Source organism: Chrysemys picta, chromosome 3 (assembly GCF_011386835.1).
Source record: "Chrysemys picta bellii isolate R12L10 chromosome 3, ASM1138683v2, whole genome shotgun sequence".
Taxonomy (NCBI): Eukaryota; Metazoa; Chordata; order Testudines; family Emydidae; genus Chrysemys; species Chrysemys picta.
In genome coordinates, this window is record NC_088793.1 from 125,184,837 (window position 1) to 125,201,538 (window position 16,702).

The 16,702-nt window shown below is 45.5% G+C and overlaps 1 protein-coding gene across 1 annotated transcript; it reads left to right on the top strand.

Annotated features, from left to right (window-relative positions):
* The first annotated feature begins 9,024 nt into the window (after positions 1-9,024).
* Positions 9,025-11,367, top strand: LOC135982650 (uncharacterized). The gene is made up of 2 exons (XM_065590434.1): positions 9,025-9,205; positions 9,927-11,367. The coding sequence occupies exons 1-2, from the start codon at positions 9,201-9,203 to the stop codon at positions 10,726-10,728; spliced, it is 807 nt and encodes a 268-aa protein (XP_065446506.1). The 5' UTR covers positions 9,025-9,200; the 3' UTR covers positions 10,729-11,367.
* Positions 11,368-16,702: the final 5,335 nt, after the last annotated feature.

Below are 16,702 nucleotides of genomic sequence, written 5' to 3' on the forward strand. Positions count from 1 at the left end.
TGCCTAAATTGTGAAGTGAAGAACAAATTGGAAAGCCAAAAGAGTTCAATCATTCCACAAATAAGCATACCAGCTGCCCACTATTATCCACACTGCAGCATGCTATTGCTATTATAGATCTTTTCATCTGTAACTATTAAAAGACATTTAAAATGTTTTGTTGAAAATATATTTATATTAAATAGTTCACAGCAGCTATATGGACAAGTAATAGAAAAAAAGTAGACAAGAGGACTCCTTCCCCCCGCCCCCCGCCGATAGTTTAATTTAAAATAATGATTATGAGAAGTAAAACATTAATCTGGTGACTTACATTTTATATATTTTAGTTTTTCTTCCTCAGGTTTCAGACCCTGATAGTGTCAGATTTAGTATGAGCTTTAGTTAAATGTTCAGCCACCCTAATCCTGAATATTTACACCATTTTCTTTCTTTTAGTTCCATTTCTGCTTCCTTCGAGCAAATAACAAAACCTACTTTGGCAACCAAAGTAAATGAGCAATGTAGGAGAAAAGATAATCTAATCAGTATAGCTGATTACAAAGAATAAATCACTATAAACTCTTCAGAGTGTTTAATAATAAAATAAAAATAAAGGATAACTGACTGACAGCTCGGAAATTGTAGTTTTGACAATCTTATGATGTAGAGTAGAACATATGGATTATAACTCCCATTAATATTGAGGGAAATCAGAGGTGTTCAGTGATGTTATTTTTTTTTAAGATTTGGCTTAAAATCAGTTATTTTTTTGAAAGATCAATGTTATAGAACCCATGAAATTGTGACAAATATGTCTAAAAGCTGTTTTAAAATTTATAAAGCACTATGAACACCTTCACTACAATAATTAACTATCTATAATCTATAATCTATATATTTTCTTGAGTAAGTATCTATTTCTGATGATATAACTATCAGAGGAGTTATATCATTTAATAAATCCTCTGACCTAGAAGACTGAGCAAGAATTCTGAGAAGAGGTGACAAACAAGTCTTGAGCACATTCTCAGTGACTTTATTTGAGACAACAAGGATTGAGGAATTTAAGCAACATAGCTTCAATATCTTTGTTTATTTCTAGGGTGACCATATTTCCCTATGCTGAATACGGGACACCTGGTAAAATTACTCGTATTCAAGTGAGTTCAACAGCAATCAATCCGAACTATGCAGTACAAACGTTCAAATTAACATCAAGTTGACTGAACCCCTGTTAAAAAGAAATACTGTGTAGTTGGATTCTTTTTATTTACTTTCTTATCTTTAAGGCTTTAGAGTTCACACGGCGGGCGAGGGGTGACACACACACACACACACACACACCCCTACTCCCCCCCACATACACACACAGGGAGAAGTGTCACACACACACTCCCATACACCTCTCTCACACCAGGAGGGTGACTGACCGACCTACCCGACCCTCCATGCCCAGTGCTCTCCGCCCTCCATGCGTGGCTGGGCCCCCAGGATGGACCCACCTCTCCTGGTACCTGGTGCCATGTCTTCCCAAGGCAACACATGGGGCACGCAGAGTCACATGCCCCCCCTCCCCAGATTTCTGCCAGGGTTCACACCAGAATGTGGCCAGCAGCAGCCTTTCAGCACTGTGTGGGAGGGAAGGGATGGGAGCTGCTTCCAGCCAGAGAGAAGCAGGGAGCAGGAGATGACCTGGCCACTGACATAGCTCAGCTGCCTCTGGCTACAGTGCGGGCAGGAAGGGGTTAAGCCCTAAGGATGCATTGTGCACCAGGGCCCAAGGAACCTGATGATATAATCTGTGGAGCCTGCAGGTTCAGGGTGTGAACAGGCTGGAAATTGCTTCCCCTCTCACCCCGCCCCTCACTCCAGAGTTTAGCTGAGGGGCGGAGAGGCTTCCCTGTGCCAGCGCTGTGCAGGGCTTTGGCACATGCAGGACTCGCTCCTTCTGGCTAGCGCTCCGGTCCAGAGGGTCTTGGGCTTTCCCCGGGGCACTGGTCCAGCCAAAGGCAGAGGGGGAAGGAAGGAGCCTGCCAGCCAGGCTGTTGGTGAGCTGAGTGCTCCAATCAAGGGGCTGTTCTCCGCACAGCCGGGGGAGCAGCCAGCCCCGCGTACTACATCTTCACCCTGCCACCAGCCTTCCACCTGCACCCCCATCGTCAGTCACTGGACCCCCCCCCTTCACTGCTGGTGGGCAGATGGATGGAGAGCAGTGATCTGGCCATGGCCAGCAACAGGACCTGCCAGTACTAATGGGGGGGGGGGGGGGGGGGAGAGACAGAAAATATGGGACAATTTGCCCATTTTTAAGAAAAAAATCAGGACACCTGCAGGAAGGCTTAAAAAAGTGACGTTTGGTCACCCTATTTATTTCTATTTTTGTTAACAGGCTTTAGAATGGAGTTCTTGGTGTGGATAAACAGGTACCATCTTCCTTTCTCGGGCTATCTGGGGAGCCCTATAGTGAGTATTCAAGTAGTTCTTTCCCTTGCTGAAACAGGACCCTTGGAAGGAATCTCATTCAAGTGGAAACAATGGGACATGAAGGCCTCAATTAGAGGAAAACAATACTACAGTCCTTGTCATGAAAATATTTTTCTCTTTCTGGGAAAAGCATCATCCAGGGCTCTAAAAGGCTAGCACCATTTTGTAGGAGAATTTTTACAGCTTACCTTGAAGAAACAAGTGTTTAGTCTTTCATTTGCAGCCTCAACACCCACCAAGCTTTCCCTTAGAAGCAGGACTGTCTGAAGAGCTTGCATATAAAGGCAGTCACAGCAGGAGCATGATCGCTTTGGGAAAGGGAGTGCTGACTTAGCTATACATTTTTAAAGTACGCTATTCACCTTTAACAAGGAGTTTCACCCTTTAAATTTTTCCTCTATCCCTTTCCCACCAAGCCAGGAAGAAAAAGAAAACTAGAGAAAGAAATGGAGCCCTTTTTCAAAATGCTTGCCTGTGCTGCAAAGAATTGTGGGAGCTGAAGGGTTGAAAGCCCTGCCCCAAAAGCAGTTGAACAACTAGCAAAAGACACAAAAATTAACGAGAACAAAAATTTTAAGTACATTAGAAGCAGGAAGCCTGCCAAACAATCAGTGGGGCTATGGTATGATCGAGGTGCTAAAGGCACACTCAAGGAAGACAAGGCTGTTGCAGAGAAGATAAATGAATTCTTTGCTTCCATCTTCACTGCAGAGGATATGGGGCAGATCCCACACCTGAGACATTCTTTTCAAGTGACAAATCTGAGGAACTATCCCCGATTGAGATGTCAATAGAGGAGGTTTTGCAACAAACATAAATGAAACAGTAGTAAGTCACCAGGACCGGATGGTATTCACTCAAGAGTTTGGAGGGAATTTAAATATGAAATTGCAGAACTGGTACTTGTGGAATGGAACAGCTTAAATCAGCCTCTGTACAAGATGACTGGAAGATAGCTAATGTAACGCAGATTTTTTAAAAAGGCTTCAGAGGCAATCCTGGCAATTACAGGCAAGCATAACTTCAGTACCAGGAAATGGTTGAAACTATAGTAAAGAACAGAATTAGCAGACACACAGATTAACATGATTTGTTAGGAAAGAGTCAACATGGCTTTTATACCAGGAAATTATGTCTCATCAATTTGAGGGTATCAATAAGCATGTAGGCAAGGGTGATCCAGTTTATATATTGGACTTGGACTTTCAGAAAGCCTTTGACAAGGTCATTCACCAAAGGCTCTTAAGCAAAGTAACCAGTCCTGGGATAAGAGGGAAGATCCTCTCATTGACCAGTAACTAGTTAAAAGATAGGAAACAAAGGGTAGGAATAAATGGTCAGTTTTCACAATGGGGAGATGTAAATAGCAGTGTCCCCCAAAGATCTGCACTGTCACCTGTGCTGTTCAACCTATTCAGAGATGGTCTGGGAAGTGGGATAAACAGTGAGGTGGGCAAAGTTTGCAGACAATACTAAATTACTCAAGATAGCTAAGACCAAAGCTGACTGTGAAGAGTTACAAAGGGATCTCACAAAACTAGGTGACTGGGCAACAAAATGGCAGATGAAATTCAATGTTGATGAATGCAAAGTACTGCACATTGGAACATATACACCTCTACCCGAACATAATGCTGCCCTTGGGAGCCAAAAAATCTTACCGTGTTATAGGTGAAACCGCGTTATATCGAACTTGCTTTGATCCGCCGGAGTGCGCAGCCCCGCTCCCCCAGAGCACTGCTTTACCGTGTTATATCTGAATTCGTGTTATATCGGGGTAGAGGTATAATTTCCAATTATACATACAAAATGATTGGCTCTAAATTAGCTTTTACCACTAGATTAAGAGATACCCCACCCAATTACACTATAGTCTGGTGGTTAAAGTACTCCCCTGAAAGGTGGGAGACCTAGCTTCAAATCCTTCCTTCCCTCTGTCCATGGAGAAGGGGGATTTGAACATGCATCTTTCATACACTGGATAGGTGTGCTAACTGCTGGGCTAAATGTTAATAAGAGCACTACTGCCACCTTTTTGTATATATGCATGTGCAAAAGAGGGATTATAACCCCTGGAGAATTCACAGCCATGTATCCTGAGCAGAGAGAGGTGCCTCCCTACAGCCCAGATTTAGAGGGGCAGTACTTAACATACATCCCCTCCTCTGCATTTTGTGTTGGCTAGCTTAGGTTGCTCCCCACTCAGTTTTCTGGCTTTTGTGAATGGTGCCTAACTCACCTTATACATCGTATAGTAAGTATGGGTGCCTAACTTGAGACTGTGGATTCCAATAGGAAGCAAGGTGTCTAAACATTAGGCATTGCATTATTGAGCTTCAGTCCTCTTTGTGGATCTAGCCCTATGTAAATATCTTTTCCACAAACTCTCTTACTGATTAGTCTTTTACCTTCTATCACTTCTTGCTTCTAAATCTGTTTTGGGACATGTACCTTATTTCTAGCCAGCAGAATTTTATACATCTGTTATGTTGCTTCATAAACTCTTTTCTGATTAGTTATAATTAAACCTAATTGTCCTAACTTATCCTCATAGTTATAAACCCAGAGAACCTTTATCATCCCTGTTGTCCTTTACTATCTCTTTTCTAGTTCTTCAATAACCTGCCTGAAATATGATGCCCTGAATTGTTCCCAGTATATCGCTTGGGGTCTGCTCTTTCCACTCTTAGTTCAATGTCCTAATTAGGTCTTTTGATTTTTCCTCTGTTCATCTATTTATACATCTCATTTGCTTTCCTGAAACCAGACACAGAGGAGATACTTTTAATATTCTCACTTCTTTCTAATCTAATGTCTACCGATATGCCTGGTACTTCTAAGGTGTTTATCACTTTACTATCTAGGCACTGCATAACAATTAAGAAGCTCTGAACATACCTGCAGAAAGTTATGATTGCATTGTCTTCCCTTTTGCCCAGACAGTTTTTGGAATTGTTTTGGTTTTGTCCCCATCCTTCTTCTTCTTCCAGATCCTTTTCTTGATCAATGTCTTGCTATGATTATGGCCATAATGATCCCGTTGACATTTCAATCCTATTCTCGTTTCTTTACATTTTGTAAGGCACTTAGCCTGTATCTCTTTAAACCCACCAAGTAACCTTGTAGTCACTGTCCCTTTTCTTAGGTGTTGGCCCTCCCGGTTTCAGGTCATATGAAAATGTGCAAGTCTTGCTGAACATTCCCTTAAGAGAACAAGATTGGGTCTAACATTGATCCTTGTTGCATTCTACTTGTCATCTCCCTACTATCTGATCTGTAACCATTTATACCTCTCTCTGGTCTCAGTTAATAAGTCAAAGTTTAGGGTTTTTTATCTCACTATTTTACCATCAATACCATACTTGTTCACTTTATCTGTTGTGGTGTAAGCCTTTCTGAAATCCAAGGAAATTAGGTCTACTGCTATATAGGTCTACTATTCTCAGAGACAATGCGGGCGAGGTAATATCTTTTATTGAACCAACTTCTGTTGATGAAAGAGACATGCTTTTGAGGTTACACAGAGCTCTTATTTTTTAATTTCTTAAAGTGCAGTCTGCTTCAAAAAGAGACTAGGTAAAAAGAAGACATTTTCATTCAACATTTCTTTCATTTGTGTATTCAGAGTTGTATCTACTTATCTTAATGACTAAAATAAGTTTTTGATACTTTTTACTCTCGTCTTGTTGGCCCTACAGACCCAATGCAGTTAGGAGGGAGAGAAGTAGATTCTATTCCTTCTTGTGCACCACCAACAGAATTGTTCACTTAGTTCCTGATAATTACAGCTATGCAACCCACTGAAAGCAATACGTTTGTATAGATGTCACAGAAGGCAGAATTTAAGATGAAAAGGTAACACAAGTATAATGGAAGGTCTAACTGAGCATCCATAACTTTTATTCATCTGTATATGTAAAAGGCATATCAGTTTAGCTAATGTGTAAAAAGAAGGGAAATCCTGGATATCTGTCAGAGGTAGATGAGTATATCTTGAGTATATATATGAGTATATCTTGAGCTTGAGTATAAGCATCGATCTACCCATGATAGGGTTTCACAATGTCTTTGAGTTTCTATCCTTAGGCCATTTGTCATTGTTGTCAACTTATGATTCAGTGACAGATTGGTACCTGGTTTGATGCTATCTCTGCCATATTTCTGCCAATTTTCCTTTATTGTTGTTCAGTGGTGAAGTAGTTTGTAGGTTGTTTTTTAGCAGTCTAACTTGTTGTTTTTCATCTGTTATTTCCAGCGACATATATTGTTGTTTGTAGCTTTTGATCTGAAGTCTTGAGCATAATTCAGTTTGGGGTGAGGTTGTTTGTTCTCTTGGTCTGGAGGTTATTAATTTGTTGAGGCTTGGGAGTGACCTTACACAGGAATTGAATATAATTTTATTTGGATTTAGATTTTGATTCCCAAATGCTTTGCAGGTGAAGTAGTGTATGTTTTTGGTTTACATGGCACCAGAAACTGAATGTAAGGATGTAGAGGGTTCTACTCAGAGGCCAGCAGATCTAGTGGGCAGGCTGTGGCTCAACAGTCTTTCCACTCCCAAAATCCCAGGGTGGGTCACTTGCCTGATGGTCAGCAGGCCCAGCAGTCAAATTGTGGTCCATCAGGGACTGGGGGTGAGGGGAAAACATAAGGAGACCAGGGTCCTCCCTCTCCACTGGGTCCCGGCCCAAGGGAGAGAGGCATGGAATGTCTCAATCACCTCTTCCTGGTGCACCAGACAAGGCTTCCTTGGGCCACTTCCTACCTCCCTGCTCTCTCTTTGGAGTGTGATCACAGACCCCATCCCCTTCCAACAGGGAGTTCCCGATCAGTGTCGGTGCTTAGTTGGTCAAATAAGTATTCCTCCAGCTCCATGGGCAGTAGGTGAACCCCCCCACCTCTTCTGCCCGAGGCTCCTCCCACTGGTGCCCTGAGCACCCCCTGCCACCCAGCTGGAGTATGCTCCACAGCTGCTGAGGGGCAAGTCCTTCTTGGCCCAGTACTGCTTCTTCACTCCCTTAGGCCTGGTCTACATTACACAGGTTCATGTAAGGCAGCTTACATCGACCTAATTATGTCAGTGTACATACTACAGCCAGGTCCCGCCAATGTAAGTGCCCTACTACAGCGACGTAATAACTCCACCTCCAAGAGAGGCCTGGGGTTTATGTCGGTGTAGTTAGGGCCACATTCTTTACATCTGCTATTGGTTGTCTTGTCAATATCATGTGGTTCAGTAACATGGTGTGATAATGCATTTAGTCCCATATAGGTACGTGAGAGCACGCTGTGTCTATGCCTTGTGGCTAAGGGAATATCCTGTTATACGATGACCCCGACACGGATAAAATTCATTGTGTAGAGAGGGGCTTAGCACCAGAGGTAAAACCTAGGCGCAGGACTGATGTGAGACGTTCCCCTGGGGCCGGCGCACGAATAGCTAACCAAGGTTCAACGGGGTCTCCTGGCTGGAGCCCAAGGGGAATAAAGGCTAGTTCAGCGATGCTTTCATCATGCCCCCCCTGCCCCGTCCCCAGCCGGCACCAGCGTCTCGCGCTAGCTGCCCGCCGGGAGGACACCCGCCACCGCCTCTCCCTCCCACGTGACAGTTCCTCGCCCCGCCCGCGCGCTGCTTTCAAACTCCGGCCGGTGCCGGGGGGCGCGCGCTCGGTAGACTCCTCCCCTCGCCCCCTCCCACTCTGGGGGCCTTCTCACCATGTCGGGCAAGGAGCAGCAGTACCGGACGCCCGGCGCGAGAGCGGGGCCGACGCGAGACCAGGAGGCCGAGCGGCTGCAGGTTGGAGTAGAGCCCCGCCCCTTCTCGTCCCCACGCGCGCGGCCGTCCTCGCCGAGTCACGAGCGCCTGCTTCTTCGGGCCGTGGTGGCGTCCGGTGGAGCGGTGCATGCTGGGATCGGGGGGGGGGGGGGTCCTGTTCTCTCCGGCCAGGGCACTAGCCCAGGCGAGCGGGGAGCTAAGGGCTGCGCTGGGCTCTCAGCGTTGTCACGGGAGCGGGCACTACCGGGGGGAAAGGAGCCCCAGGGACTACTTGGGGATCCCGCCCGCCTCGATACCAGCGGCCGAGCGGCGCCGGTTCCCTGAGTGTATCGTGACTGTTGCGACATGCGGTGTGTACAGACTGGCCCAGCTCCGCGCGGCCGTGCGAGAGTCCCCCCGCCCCCGCCCGTTGTCGGAAACCTGGGCGAGCGGAGCCCACCCGGCAGCAGGAGGGACGCGCAGACCCGTCCCCGGCGCAGCGAGCTGAAATCTCGCGATGTTTAAGCCAAGTCTGGTGGGCGAGGGCTGGGCTCGGCCCGTGGCCTTGACTCGCCAGCGCCGCGCTGGTCCGCCGCCCCTCCCCCGCCTCGGGCCGAGCCTGCCGGGGTAAGAGCTCCTCAGGCTGGGGGAGGAGCATAAACGTGGTTCCTGTGAACGGACTGTGGAGCCCCGCGAGCCGCGACGGTGCCGGGCGATACGGGGCAGCGATTAGCAGGTGAACCGGGGGGCTCTGCTCAGACCTCGCCGGAGCGCTGCCCGCAGTTCCCCTGGCGCAGGTAACCGTGGGGAAGGAGGGAAAACTTGAACCCAGGAAATGTAAACGTGCGATGTGGCTCCAGGCTCGGGGTCAGCGCTGGGATTAGGGTGTGGGAGTCCTGGCCCTCCCCTGCCCCAGCCTTCCTGCCAACGCCACGTGAAAGGAGAGTGCCAGCCAGGTGTGATCTGACCTTAAATAGAGATGATGTAAGAATAAGTGTTTACAAAACCTAACTGATAGAAAATGGTTCTAGGATTTTTACCTAAAATGGAAAGAGTTAACCAAACTATTGCCTGGCCTTATTTGCAACACAAACATCTCAGTACCACCTATACATTTCCCTAAAACATTACAGTGATGTACTTTACGATTATTGTGAAGCAAGTAACTTGCATCATGCACCCAAATTTCAGCCCAGGAAGAGGCTGCTTTTAGATTAATAGTGAAAAGCCCGTTTATGCCGTCAATGCCAGACAAAGTTTTGCAGTGTGCCTTGTGAACTTAGCTCCTTTTATTTAAAAGGCATCATATGTGCAGACTCATCTGTCCTACAGTAGTGATCTTGTTATGAAAACGTAGGGTATGTCTACATTACAGGATTAATCCAAATTTAGAGAATTTGATTTTTGGCAACTGATATAAAGTCGAGTGCATGCGGCCACACTAAGCACATTAATTCGGCGGTGTGCGTCTATGTACCGAGGCTAGCGTCGACTTCTGGAGCGTTGCACTGTGGGTAGCTATCAAATAGCTATCCCATAGTTCCCGCAGTCTCCACCGCCCATTGGAATTCTGGGTTGAGATCCCAATGCCTGATGGGGCAAAAAACATTGTCACTGGTGGTTCTGGGTACAGCCTCACCCCTCCCTTTGTGAAAGCAACAGCAGACAACCGTTTCACGCCTTTTTTCCTCGGTGAACTGTGCAGATGCCATACCACGGCAAGCATGGAGCCTGCTCAGCTCAAGTCAGCAGTCATGAACATTGTAAACACCTCGCGCATTATCATGCAGTTTATGCTGAACCAGGACCTGAACACCCAGGTGAGGAGGAGGCGGCTACGGCAGCGTGGTGACGAGAATGATGAGGACATGGACACAGAATTCTCTCAAACTGCGGGCCCCGGCGCTTTGGAGATCATGCTGTTAATGGGGCAGGTTATAGCCGTGGAATGCCGATTCTGGGCCCGGGAAACAAGCACAGACTGGTGGGACCGCATAGTGTTGCAGGTCTGGGACGATTCCCAGTGGCTGCGTAACTTTTGCATGCATAAGGGCACTTTCGTGGAACTTTGTGACTTGCTTTCCCCTGCCCTGAAGTGCCAGAATACCAAGATGAGAGCAGTCCTCTCAGTTGAGAAGCAAGTGGCGATAGCCCTGTGGAAGCTTGCAATGCCAGACAGCTACCAGTCAGTTGGGAATCAATTTGGAGTGGACAAATCTACTGTGGGGGCTGCTGTGATGCAAGTAGCCAAAGCAATCACTGAGCTGCTGCTACCAAAGGTAGTGACTCTGGGAAATGTGCAGGTCATAGTGGATGGCTTTGCTGCAATGGGATTCCCTAACTGTGGTGGGGCGATAGATGGAACCCATATCCCTATCTTGGCACCGGAGCACCAGGGCAGCCAGTGCATAAACCGCAAGGGGTACTTTTCAATGGTGCTGCAAGCACTGGTGGATCACAAGGGATGTTTCACCAACATCAACGTGGGATGGCCTAAGTGTTCATGACGCTCGCGTCTTCAGGAACACTGATCTGTTTAAACGGCTGTGGCAAGGGATTTATTTCCCAGACCAGAAAATAACAGTTGGGGATGTTGAAATACCTATAGTTATCCTTGGGGACCCAGCCTACCCCTTAATGCCATGGCTCATGAAGCCATACACAGGCAGCCGGGACAGTAGTTAGGAGCTGTTTAACTACAGGCTGAGCAAGTGCAGAATGGTGGTAGAATGTGCATTTGGACGTTTAAAGGGTCGCTGGTGCACTTTACTGACTCGCTCAGACCTCAAACCAATGCCAAACCAATATTCCCATTGTTATTGCTGCTTGCTGTGTGCTCCACAATATCTGTGAGAGTAAGGGGGAGACCTTTATGGCAGGGTGGGAGGTTGAGGCAAATTGCCTGGCCGCTGATTACGTGCAGCCAGACACCCGGGTGATTAGAAGAGCCCACCAAGAAGCGCTGCACATCAGAGAAGTTTTGAAAACCTGTTTCATGACTGGCCAGGCTACAGTGTAAAAGTTCTGTTTGTTTCTCCTTGAGGAAAACCCGCCCCCTTGATTGACTCATTCCCTGTAAGCAACCCACCCTCCCCCTTCGATCACAGCTTGCTTTCAAAGGAAATAAAGTCACTACCATTTAAAAATCATGTATTATTTTTAATTGCTTATAAAAAGAGGGAGAAAACTGACAAGGTAGCCGGGGTGGGGTTGGGGAGGAGGGAAGGAAAAGGCCACTTCAAAAGTTCAAAATAATGACAGCCTTTTGCTTGGGCTGTCCACTGGGGTGGAGTGGCAAGGTACACGGAGCCTCCCCCCCTCGCGTTCTTATACATCTGGATGAGGAGGCTATGGAACTTGGGGAGGGAGGTTATACAGGGGCTGCAGTGGCACTCTGTGATCCTGTTGCCGTTCCTGAAGCTCCACCAGACGCCGGAGCATGTCCGTTTGCTCACGCAGCAGCCCCAGCATTGCATCCTGCCTCCTCTGATCTTCCTGCCGCCTCCTGTCCTCACGTTCGTCCCTCCTGTCCTCACATTTACTGGCATCTCTCCTGTACTTTGATATCGGGTCCTTCCACTCATTCAGATGAGCTCTTTCATCGTGGGTTGATTGCATGATTTCCGAGAACATTTTGTCTCTCGTGCTTTTTTTTTTTTTTTTTTGCCGCCTTATCTGAGAGAGCCTTCGGGACGGAGGAGGGAGGCTTGAAAAATTTGCAGCTGCGGGAGGGAGGAGAAAAAAGGGAGAGAAGTATTTAAAAAGATAAATTTTACAGAACAATGCTTATACTTTTTCACGGTGAACAACACTATTCACATTACATAGCACATGTAATTTTGGTACAAGGTCACATTTTGCATCTTATATTGAGTGCCTGCGGCTTTGGTGTTAGAGATCATAGACGCAGGTCCGGGCAACAGAATTCGGCTTGCGTGCAGTCATGGTAAACCATTGTCTTTTGGCTTCTGCAACCTTCATAAAAGCAGCACCTTCCTTTCCCATACCAAGCAAAGCCCATTGAGTGCTGCGGTGTTAACGTGCAGCAGCAGAAACCAAACTAAACCCCACCACCACCCATCCAGTTCTCTGGGATGATCGCTTTACCCTTCCCCCCACTGCGTGGCTGGTATCAGGGAAGATTCCTGCAGAAACCAAACTAACCCCCCCCAATCCAATTCTGTGGGATGATCGCTTTACCCCTCCCCCCACCGCGTGGCTGGTATGCTAACTGGAGGGAAGGATTTCTTTTCAGCCGCAGGCAAACAGCCCAGTAGGAACAGCCACCTCTGTCCCTTAATTAAATTCCCATATTTCAACCAGGTTACCATGAACGATATCACACTCCTAAGGATAACACAGCGAGATAAAGAACGGATGTTGCTTGAATGCCAGCAAACACTGGGACCAAACGCTGCCAGGCTTTGTCATGCAATGATACCAGATTATTTGCTGCAAGCATGGCGTGGTCAAGTGTCCGACCATGGAGGACGGAATAAGCTGCACTGCCCAGAAACCTTCTGCAAAGGCTTTGAGTACCTCCAGGAGAGCTTTATGGAGATGTCCCTGGAGGATTTCCGCTCCATCCCCAGACACGTTAACAGACTTTTCCAGTAGCTGTACTGGCCGCCAATGCATCCCAAGTCCTCAGGACAAAGTAATCATTAAAAAACGCTTGCTTTTAAACCATGTTTTATATTTACAAAGGTACACTCACCAGAGTTCCCTTCCATGGCTTCATGGTCTTGGATACTGGCTTGGGAGGGTACTTCAGTCAGGCTGAGAAAAAGATCCTGGCTGTTGGGGAGAACGGAGTGCTGTGTGCTCTCCGCAAGCTCGTCCTCCTCCTCCTCATCTTCCCCGTCCGCAGAATCCTCAGGCATGGCTGGGAGTACCTCCTCCTCGGAATCCACGGTCAGGGGTGGGGTAGTCGTGGCGGCCCGCCCTAGAATTGCATGCAGCTCAGTGTAGAAGCACCATGTCTGCGGCTCTGCACCGGACCTTCTGTTTTTGCTTCTTTGGTTTTCTGGTAGGCTTGTCTGAGCTCCTTAACTTTCAGGCGGCACTGATATGAGTCCCTATTGTGGCCTCTCTCCATCGTGCCCTTGGAGATTTTTTTCAAATGTTTTGGCATTTCGTCTTTTGGAACATAGTTCTGCTAGCACAGAATCCTCTCCCCATATAGCGATCAGATCCAGTACCCCCCATACGGTCCATGCTGGTGCTCTTTTTTGATTCTCAGACTGCATGGTTACCTGTGCTGATGAGCTCTGAGTAGTCACCTGTGCTCTCCGTGCTGGGAAATGAAATTCCTGTCTACGTGGCCAGTGCATCCGAGTTCAGATTGCTGTCCAGAACGGTCACAATGGTGCACTGTGGGATAGCTCCCGGAGGCCAATACTGTCGAATTTCGTCCACACTAACCCTAATATGAACCGGCAATGTCGATTTTAAGCGCTACTCCCCTCGTCGGAGAGGAGTACAGAAATTGATTTTAAGAGCCCTTTATGTCGAAGTAAATGGCTTAGTTGTGTGGACGGGTGCAGGGTTAATTCGATTTAACGCTGCTAAATTCGACCTAAACTCATAGTGTAGACCAGGCCTTAGCTAGAGATTTGCAAAATTAAAGAAAAATCATTGAGGCCAACTATTCTATTGAGTATTTTGTACAATTTTGCTACTGAAATAAGTGTGGCTTGCTGAATATTAAAAGGAGTTTCTGCTAACATAATGCTTTCTTTGTGCAAATCTCATAGCTGCTCTGTGCCTCAGTTTTCCATCTGCATAATGGGTGTGTGTGTGTGTGTGTGTGTGTGTGTGTGTGTGTATATATATATATATATATATATATATATATATATATATATATATATAATATGATACAACCTACCCTTAAGAGATCTGTTGTGAGGCTTAATATATTGCTGTTTGTAAAACATTTGAGATGGTGCTATAGAAAATATTAAAAAACAGAACCTCAACATTTAAAAAATGTACAATTAAAATAGAAGTGGACTGGATTTAGGTATATTTTGGGAAGAAATGTGAAATCAAAGCATAGAGTTAAGTCCTCCAACAAAGTGGTAGTGCAGGTGTCTAAAGTTATTTATGATGGTTTTTGTGTCTTTCCTTTTTTAAAAATTTTCCTTTTAAAAACTCCAATAGGAGGAGCTAAAGTCTCTTGAGCAGATGCATTCATCCCTGAGAGCCCTCCATCAAATGGTTGCCTCCTGTAATGAGGTAAATTGCGTGCACATTTACAAAGTACTATGAACATAAATTCTCTTTACCAGTTGGGTGTATTTAGGCACTGCATAACAATTAAGAAGCATGATGCGGAATGGGAAATTTTTTGAAATCTTGACAGTTTTTGCAGAACAAGAAGAGAGTTTCCCACCCAGCTGTAGTCCTGGTGTCCTCACAGAACACCCCCTGGCAGTCTACCCTCACTTATAACAAGGGGTATAAAGCTTGAGTGTGTGTGCTGACCTCAAATGTGGCAGTATGGCACAAGGAGGGAGACCTATTTAGGGTTTTATAAGTCATAACCAACAACATAAACTATATCTGGAGACCAATAGACTACCAGTGCAGATTCCAGAGTACTGGTGTCATACGTCCCAGTGAAACTGCTCAGGAACAGGTTTGAGTGGCAGACGTGTTAGTCTGTATCAGCAAAAAGAATGAGGAGTACTTGTGGTACCTTAGAGACTAACAAATTTATTTGGACATACTGTATTCTGCACTAGCTTCAGTCTCCAAAAACTTTTAAATACGATCTGTGGTTTGAATGCTTTCAAAGTGACCAAAGCACTGCAGAATTCACTACAACTAGGAGTTTCTAGGTGTGGCTTAGCATTGGACTGGAATCTAGAGCTAGAAAAAATTTATTAGGTCATCTCGTCCATTTTCCTGGCGATGCAAAATTGATATATTATACAACTGTTTTACAAGTTACTAGTGAATTGCAGGTAAGGATGAAAGTACTTTGTTAGAACCTGACTAAGCTAAGAGTGTTATATGGGCTAAAAGCCCTCTTTAAGAACCATGCTGCCCTAATTCAGGTAGAATTTCCCTTGACTTTGCTGGGAATTTTCCCAGGGTAGGGCTTCCTGGATTACTCCTGAACAAGTTGCAGTTCTTATGAAAAGAATTTTTATTAATGTCTGCTGGTGTTCAGAGTTCACTACAGATTCTCTGGAACGTATAAGGTCATAATGCAAGAATTCTCATACAACACCAGACTATTCTGACCTCTGTAACCTAGGGATGATGCCTTCTGGGGTATCTCTAGTTTCCGCTGCACTCTCTGGAGCATGGAATCAATTGATCTATAGGATAGTACATTATTAGGCTTTTATATTTGCTAATTTAGTTTTGTTATATAAAAATTTTGGACTGAATTTTAGAACTGCTTGAAGAACCTAGTAGTAAAGGAAGGATGTCTCTTTCTCAGAAACAAAATGCCTTTCTTAGGAAAAGGTTTGATCATGCATTAAAGCCAAGCCTCTGTCTTGTCTTACCTTAACTAACTGATTTGTTTTTCTTGTCTGAAAAGTTGTTTTGAAAAGAGACTCCTCTACCCTATTATAGGGTGGTAGGCATGATTTCCTAGCAGTGTCATGAACATCTGTTGGGATATTTAGCTTAACTTTCCAAAACTTGGGAACTGATGACATCATTGTTACTTGTGCTTTCTTTTTTAAACAGACTATAAATTCTCTTGTCCAGAACAACAACACATTAACAGGTTAGTATTATGCTACTGAGATATTTTTTTTTAAATCCGCATAGAGGGGACTACTTTTCTAAAAACTAGGAATTTCTTTAAAAGCTTTGGGTATGTCTATGCTGTAATTAAAGACTTGTGGCACCAAGTCTCAGAGCCACAGTCACTTGACTCAAGCTCAGGGTCGGGATGTCAAGCTGTGGGGCTAAAAGGAGCAGTGTAGACATTCAAGCTCAGGCTGACATCTGGCTTCTGAGATCCGGAGAGGGCTCAGGCTCCAGCCCAAGCCCAAATGTCTACAGTGCTACTTTTAGCCCTGCAGCCTGAGTCTCTTGAGTCAACTGACCTAGGCTTTGTGCTGCAGGTCTTTTATTGCAGTGTAGATGTACCCTTTGTGAAACAATTTGAAATCATGCTTTGTCTCTACTTCCAGGTGTAAACACCTTTAAAAAGAGCTGCTAGGGAATTTATACCCCCAGCTATCTTTTCTTCACTTTTAAAAAAACAGGGGTTTTACAAAACCTAATTTTAATAGAAATGTGCTGGTGACTTCTGTCAGTAAACAGTTTTTGTTTGACATCAATGTTTAAATGTATGCATACAACCTAAACACTGTGCCAATGGCTTTCCTTGCGGTTTGTGAGCTTTGTGATCCCGGAGCATGTTTCTTGTGGTCCACGTGTCTTCTTCTGAATGGAAATGTTGCTGTTTTATACAATAGTGCTTTCTGGCAGCATTTGGCAATTCCTTCC